This window comes from Cannabis sativa, chromosome 3, assembly GCF_029168945.1.
Source record: "Cannabis sativa cultivar Pink pepper isolate KNU-18-1 chromosome 3, ASM2916894v1, whole genome shotgun sequence".
NCBI lineage: Eukaryota > Viridiplantae > Streptophyta > Magnoliopsida > Rosales > Cannabaceae > Cannabis > Cannabis sativa.
Window position 1 is genome coordinate 7471720 of NC_083603.1, and position 8544 is coordinate 7480263.

Here is an 8544-nt window from a genome sequence, read left to right on the forward strand (position 1 = left end):
ACATTATTGGTCCAAATCATAATTTTAGTTTAAAATAAATAAATAAATAATGTTCAAAACTAATTAATTAACTTTATTTTTTTTCCTTTATTCTTCTTCTTCTTCTCGTTCAATTTCAATCCCGATATGCTCTATTAAAACTCTCCAATTTCCATTAGCAAGAGGGGCCGCTCTAAAAAAAAAAAAAAAAAAATCTGTCTAAGTAAACTTTGAATCAGAAAAACCGATGTCAAAGAGTCGACCACCAAAACTCACCACTCACCACTACCCATATATTTGTTTCTCTACCGTATACTCCATCCATGTCTCTTGATTTTTTGGAAACATAAAGAAATAAAAACAAAAAATTTTATCTCTCTCCAAGATCACGATACCGATCCCAATCTTGATAATGATCTCGATTCCGATCACTTCTCTTCGTTTTCTGTTGCTTAATTAGTTTTTTGGGATAGTGAGATGAGACAAGGAAGAAAGTGGAGATGAAGAAATAGTAATGGTCGGCAATAAACCTTCACTGTCGAGACGGGTGGGTGACAAATCGTAGAAGTTTATAAATTTTTTTATATATCATATTTTTTTAATCTTTAATAAAAGAAAATGAAAAAAAAAATTTATTGAAGTTTTTAATAATTTTTTTATTATTTAAACAATTTTTTTATGACGTGGACATAAAATTTTGACACTTGGCAATTTTAAAAACTACAAATGAAGTTATTAAATTGGATACCTACGGACTAATAGAAATCTTGAGCTTGGGAACTTTTACTGTAATTTTTCAAGATTAAGGACTTATCTGCATCAAAGTGAATTTTTTGTGAACTTATGCCGTAATTTAATATCATCAACACATAACACTTTTGGAGCAACTAAAACGAAGACTTATAAGAATCTTGAGCTTGGGGACTATTACCATTATTTTTTGAAGTTGATGGCTTATTTACATCAAAGTAAACTTCTTAAAGACTTTTGCTGCAATTTTCCCAATTTTTCAAAACTCCTTAATTTTTTTTAGCATTGCTATTGGGTATCAGTGGTGTCTAGGACCTTCTAGACGTGTCGTCTTGTAATTAACTAGCTATACTCCCTAAAAATTATTATATTAAACTATATGACGCAATACTAAGTTAAACCAATAACAATATTGACATGTAAAAGCATACTAAGCCATTGGTGCCTTTTAGCCTTTCTCATTTTTTTAGTGTTCTTAAGCCAACTCCAATGGAACACTAAAATGTTAAATTTGTTAAAATTTTACACCAAATTCATTCCAACCATACTCTAAAACCTATCCTATATATAACATTGTCTATAGTGTCCTACTAGTATTAGTGTGATAATATAGACTACACTAAATATATTTTTATTATTTTTTAATATTTAAATAATATATTTATAAGTAAACTTTTTGTATATATATTATTTGTGTTTATTTATAATATAATAAAATAATATAATAATAAAAGTTATAATTTTAGTGTTGTGATTGGAATAGAAAAAAGGCTAATTAGTAATTCCTTGAACTTTGACATCTACTAAATTGTGTCCCCTGAACTTTTTTGGCTGTTAAAAATTTCCCCTGAACTATTGAAAATGTTAAATTTAAGGACTTTTGTCTAATTTTAGTTAAAAAATTTTAACATGGATGAAAGTTCAAGGGGCATGATTTAGTACATATCAAAGTTTGAGGGGCATAATTTGGTAGATATCAAAGTCTGGAGAACATGGTTTAGTACATAAATAATTACTGAAACAATAAAATTGAATAAAATTAGACAAAAGTCCTTAAATTTAACAATCTCAATAGTTCGGGAGGAATTTTTAACAGCTAAAAAAGTTCAAAGGACACGATTTACTATATGTCAAAGTTCAGAAGGAAAAATTACTAATTAGCCTAGAAAAAAATTTAATGTTAAAATTTTATTATTTTTGTGTTGATTTATTACTAAATTTAATATTTATCGTTGGAGATGATTTTATTGAAATAAAAAGAAGAAAATTACTCAATTTTCATTGAAAAGAGAAACGGCGTTTAAAGCGGGGTTAAATCTGGAGACTGAAAGAAGAGGAACCCCAACCCATTCCCCAACACAGACCAATCTCTCTCTCTCTCTCTCTACTGACATACTTCTCTTCTTCTCTCTCTCTCTCTCTCATTCATACAATTTCTCCAACTCATCTCTCGCTGTCAAAATCCACACGCACTTCATCCCTTTCCACACTCTAAAACTTCAAAAACCTTAATTCATTCAATTTATTTGTGTATTCAAATCCTTCATTTTTTTCTGGGTATAATCTCATTTATAGTTTCTAGTATCACTGGCCGGCCATGGCGATTGCTGCCGCAGCCGTCATCGTGCCATTGGGATTGCTCTTTCTCGTCTCTGGCCTTATTGTCAATGTCATTCAGGTACTACTTCTTCTTCTTCTCTTTCATTTATTCTTTTGAATACTGCCTCGATTTAGTTTTTCTTTTACTCCTTTTTTTCGATTCTTCCAATTCTGGAGTTTTGATTTTTCTTCTTCCTCGTTTGGAGATTCAATGTAATGTAGCTTGTGGTTCACGATTATAGGTATAGTTTTAATGGTTGTGTGTGTGTGTGTGTGTGTTTTGGCTGTGATTTGCTACAAACTAGACTTGAATCCCTATCACTTCGTTTTCTTAAGTGCTTATTCTGAGCGAACTACTTTATCTGTAACCCTGCATGTGAATCTAGGTTTTTTTTTCTTCCCTCTTTTAAATTAATGATCAGTCTCTTTAGTCATGCTTTAATCCTGGATCATTTATTTAGTTATATAATTTTGACTATTATGGGAACCCAACATTGGAAAAGCAAAATTTTTTGGTGGGTTCTCAGCTAATTGATTCAACTTGTTGCGTTCAGTAAATGTAAAAGAAAAAGATATTTTTTTTTTTTTTGATGAGTAGTCATTATTATGTGTATGTTATAATTTGGGTGTTAAGTTTTGTTTTTCTTAATATGTTTTCTAATAAATAAACAGTTGAAAGTTAAAAACATTTCCTAAATCTATCATGCGATTATGTATGTATATCAAATCATCAATCAGTCTTGTGGGGAGTTTTTAGTTGACCTAACCTATGTGACCATTCGTTTCAGGCAATTTGCTTTGTACTCATCCGGCCTTTGTTCAAGAATACATACCGACGGATCAATAGAGTGGTAGCAGAGCTGTTGTGGCTGGAGCTTGTATGGCTTATTGATTGGTGGGCAGGTGTTAAGGTGTTTATCAGCTCCTTTACATGGTCTTTTATTTATTAATCTCTTTAATGAAATGTATTTCTGTTTATGTTCTTTATTTGGATTGATACTGTGATGATTTCTATGAAATTTGTGTTTCTTATTATGCATAATTTCTTTTGAAAAGGGTTGTGAATGTTGTCACTGGTGGAATTGAAATCTATTTTGCTATGAAAGTGGTTCTTGGGAACATTTTCATGAGATTGTTAAGTTGCTTTATCGGTGGATAAGCATTTGCAGGCTGCACCAAATAATTAACATCCTTCTAGTGACACTGATTACACCTACACAAAAGGTGCTCACGAACTTAGAATAGTAAATTAAATGAATCGAGTTTGCATCTACTACTGGAGATCATAAATACAGAATGATAAATCAATTGTGTCATGATTTTTCATTTTTAAGTGAATGAAAGTCTAATGTGTCACATGTCAATTCCCGGAGTTGGGAGTACTTTGATTATGGACCCAAGTTTTGAATCTAGACTACGGCGTCAACATTCTTCTCATGTATAGCATGCCCTGCTTTTGGGAAATAGGTGCATGCAGTGTTGCAAGTATTTATAGGTGCATGCAGTGTTGCAAGTATTTATAGGTTAGGTGCATGCAGTGGTGAAAACTGAGAGCTCTTAGATCATGACTTGCAATATTTGTTCAGAATTTCTTTTGCTGTTAAATCTTTCAAAGTTTGTCTGCATCTTTCTTACATATTCACCTTTTGATGTCAACATGTAAATGAGTAAGCTGAGAGGCTATGGTCAAAGCCTAATCTTCCAAGGTCATGGTAGTACAACTGTTGGAGATGCAGTCATGACTCATTTTAGGAGCATAATCTTGACGATTCTAAAATCTGAGAATTTAGGATTTGTCTCTCTGTGTGTGTAGCATTTTGCTCCCACCCTTTCTCTATGGACGGGATTTGAATAAGCTTCTCTTTGTCAGATTAATGGGATGTGCAACTGTCTTGATATTTCTCAGTGGCAAGAAAGAATGTTCCCATCCCCTTCTGAAATTGGTTTACTTTTGAAGAAATATATATTCTCATAGTTGGTTGAAATCTTTTCAACATGGGATATAGGAGATGGGACTAAGTACCACTATGCATACCGTATAGTACTTTGACAGTACATAGGATTCACTATTCAGCTACATAGGACATTATTGTTTATCACCTCTGGTTTTATAGTTTGAACTTTGTGACATCTTGCATTTTCAATTTAACCTTGATCAGTTCATTTCTTATTGCTGCAGATCCAAGTATACACAGATCGGGAAACTTTTCAATCAATGGGTGAGGCATAAATTCATTTTACAAGGCACAGAGTGTTTATTATTTTATAATAATTTATATGCTCATGTTTTGGATTTTTCAGGTAAAGAACATGCTCTTGTAATATGCAATCACAGAAGTGATATTGATTGGCTTGTTGGATGGGTTTTGGCGCAGGTATGTAGACAGATACTTCTGGGTCATAAAGCACATCCTTACACTATTACTGACATTATCAACAATATAACATCTTATAAAGTGACAAGCATATGTTTTTATTTACTCAAAACACAACTTGTGCTTCTTTCGTTCTTTCGTATGAGGATTGATATTTTTGGTGCCATCTTGAGTTCTTTTTCAAATTATTGCTCTAGTTGATTGCTGATTTATCCATGCAGCGATCGGGTTGCCTTGGGAGCACATTAGCAGTCATGAAGAAATCGTCAAAATTTCTACCGGTATGTTTCATTTCGAATTGAAATATCTTGGCAGCATTGCTTAGATTATCTTCGAGTCCTGACTGGTTCTTCTTATATAGTCCTTCAACATTGCTGAAGCCTCCTTGGGTTTTACTACTTGGGATTTTATTGCCCTGTCATAGTTTCATCATGGATACAATCATACATCAAAGTTGCATCTTTATTCTTCTTAGAAACTTAACTTTATTCTGGCACTTCGGTGTCATTCATCTTATGAGAAATGTTATGGACAAATGTCATCTTGTTCTTTATTTTCAATTTTTAATGACTGCCTACTAACATCTGTTAATCTTATGGAATTTCAATCATCTATTAGCATTTCTATGCCTTTATTTCTAAACTTTTACCTGCATGTTCATTTAGGGTAAATTCTATTTAATATGTTCAGGTGATAGGTTGGTCAATGTGGTTCTCTGAATACCTTTTTCTGGAAAGAAGCTGGGCACAGGATGAAGCCACATTAAAGGTATTGCTTTTATAAATACGTGTCAAGTACATACGTTTTGCTCCTCTCTGTGATGCTTAGCACATGTTTGTATTTGCTTTGGCTAGTCTCATTAATCTCATTGAACCTTTGGAGTGTATTTGCAGTCAGGAATTCGACGGTTAAAGGACTATCCCCTGCCCTTCTGGTTGGCTCTTTTTGTCGAGGGGACACGCTTCACTCAGGCAAAACTTTTAGCCGCCCAGGAATATGCTATCTCAAGAGGCCTGCCTGTCCCTAGAAATGTTCTGATTCCTCGTACCAAGGTCAAATTTACATTCCAACTTTCTTAATCTGCTTATTCATTTACCCATAGAATAAATATATGCATGAGAAGTGAAAGAACATTGTCCTCTGCTCTTGGAAATGATATTTTTGATGTGATATCGGGTTGATACTGAGAGCTGAGAGTATGTAACATTCGGGTGAACACATGATTTTGTAAAGCAATGAAAATGACTTTACAATTCTGCTTTCTTTCAATTTGTGACCTTACGGACATCAAGCTAGGCTTGAGAAGGGACCATGGCAAAAATCTATTTGTTTTGTGGTTTTAATTATCTGACTAAAACTTTGTCCTACTGAATAATTAGATTTTTTTTTATATATCGGTTGGTCTCTGATCTCTTACCACTAGTGAATGGGATGCTTTCATTTTAAATCTAATATTTGTTTTCACTTTTTTGTTTCATTCAGGGCTTTGTTTCTGCTGTAAGTCACATGCGCTCGTTTGTTCCAGCTGTTTATGACGTAACAGTTGCCATTCCCAAAACATCTCCTCCACCTACAATGTTAAGACTTTTCAAGGGGCAACCATCTGTGGTATGTTACTACTTCACTAAAGATTTACTAAAAGATGTATCAGTAGTCAACTTATATTATGCATCCCATTGCATTGCATTGAACTTGGGTTCAGGTTTTTGGGCATTTAAAATAATTTTAGGACTAAAGAATAGATTTATTGACATAAATAGTTTTAGTTTTCATTTCTTGTTGCTTGTCTAGATGATTGTTTTACTTATTTTGAATGATAAAAAATGTCATGCTGAACTTTGCAAGTAACGGTCCCTTCCCACTAAACCTGTCTTTCAATTACTTGAAAACAATTAGATTTCTGAGAATTAATGTGACAAGCTCGAAGTCATCCTATCCTCATCAATACCAATACGTGCTAATTTTCGCACCCTTTCTGTCATTCACACACATGTTAGTCACTATTAGTTGGCATTCATAAATTAACATTCTCCGATTCCTTTACATTACTTTCCTGCAGGTGCATGTGCACATCAAGAGGCATGTGATGAAGGATTTGCCTGAAAGTGATGAAGCTGTTGCACAATGGTGCAAAGACATATTCATTGCCAAGGTTGATAATTTTTAATTCAACAAAAAGTGGATGTCTTTTCATTCTGTAGTCCTACTACTTCATATAAAATTTGAATTTTGAATATATATATATATACACATAAGTTTCCGAGTCATGCCTCATTCTTCTCTTAACTTTTCTGTATATATATACTAATTTATATGTAGTTTCTGTACCATTATTATGAAACAATAGGAGAAATTATAAATTGATCATCATGCCTGTTGTTTGTTGAATGCTAGGATTCTTTATTGGATAAACATAAAGCTGAGGACACTTTTGCTGGTCAAGAATTGCAAGACACCGGTCGACCAAAAAAATCTCTTGTGGTGGGAAACCTTTTCCGATTTTTAAAATTTCTCATCCGTTTTACTTTTGGTAGAGCTTGTTTTAGAAGCACTAATCAACTTTGTTCTTTCCACCAGGTGGTTGTATCTTGGGCATGTCTCCTTGCATTCGGGGCTTTGAAGTTCCTCCAATGGTCTTCATTCTTATCCTCATGGAAGGGCATTGCACTCTCAGCTTTCCTTTTGGGGTTAGTTACCATCCTTATGCAATTCTTGATTCTCTTCTCTCAGTCCGAACGTTCAACCCCTGCCAAGGTGGCTCCAACAAAGAACAAGAACGACGGAGAGCCTTCTGAATCTGCAAAACAAGATAAACAGAACTAAATCACCGCTCCGATCCCCTCCCGACATTCCTTCTGTAACAGAAAGGTTCAAATTTTAAGGTCATGATATGAAACTTGGTATAGCATGTAACCCTCTCATGTATGTTTGTCAAAGGCCTTCTTACCCTAGTGTGATCTCATTCTTAAAAATTATTTTCCTTAAATATTATATTATGCTTCTCCCCCCTTTTTTTTGTACAACATAGACATAGTGGGTATGCATACTTTCTTTGCTCTGGTTGATTAGGTTAAATTTTATAGACTCTTTAAAGGGTACTGTAGAATTATTTACTGAATTAGCATTTTAGGGCTGGAAAAGCCACACCTGCAGCAATTCTTATGTATTTCATTTTCAGGTTGAAAGAGTATTATAGGTGAAAAATGGACTACTTAAACTTACATTTTCTTTGCAGATTTATCACTTTGCTAGAAAGGTATTATAGGTGAAACACACACACATTTTTGGTAGTGTTTATATTATTTATCTTGGAAATTAATTTAATTTAGCTATTTTGTAACTATTTGTTTATATAAGGAAGAATTTTTTTTTAGCAAATTATGGTAAGAATTAGTCAACTATTGAAATGAGATTACAAACATAATCACAGATATTACAACAGTTATTCTTCAAGCAACTATTTCTAAAGTACAAACTCTATTCAAAGCTTCTCCTGAATCATACACCTTAACTCCCACAAAATACTCCATTGACTCTCAAACACTCTTAAGAATACATATAAAATTGTGTCAACTCAAATGAATCAACCTTCCAAATGAAATTAAAGAGACTTGTATGTTGGATAAATTCCCATACTATTGTCACATAAATAAAGTTACAAGGAAAATAAATTAGACCTCTTTATAAAGCCTCAACAGACCATTATAACTCATAGAGTTGTCGGTTTTGTTTTTCTAGGCTTAGGTCTTTTATTTCTTTACAATAAAAGGAAGCAAATAAATATCTCTAACAAACTCTCAGCTATTCAAGGAAAAATATCTCAACAGATTACAACTACTTT

General features: G+C 33.2%; 1 protein-coding gene across 1 annotated transcript; it reads left to right on the plus strand.

Moving 5' to 3' along the window:
* Positions 1-1969: 1969 nt before the first annotated feature.
* LOC115709728 (1-acyl-sn-glycerol-3-phosphate acyltransferase 2) lies at positions 1970-7924 on the plus strand. Its single transcript, XM_030637908.2, has 11 exons — positions 1970-2407; positions 3117-3239; positions 4508-4547; positions 4630-4703; positions 4925-4984; positions 5394-5471; positions 5597-5755; positions 6186-6311; positions 6763-6855; positions 7098-7184; positions 7281-7924. The coding sequence occupies exons 1-11, from the start codon at positions 2327-2329 to the stop codon at positions 7524-7526; spliced, it is 1167 nt and encodes a 388-aa protein (XP_030493768.2). The 5' UTR covers positions 1970-2326; the 3' UTR covers positions 7527-7924.
* Positions 7925-8544: the final 620 nt, after the last annotated feature.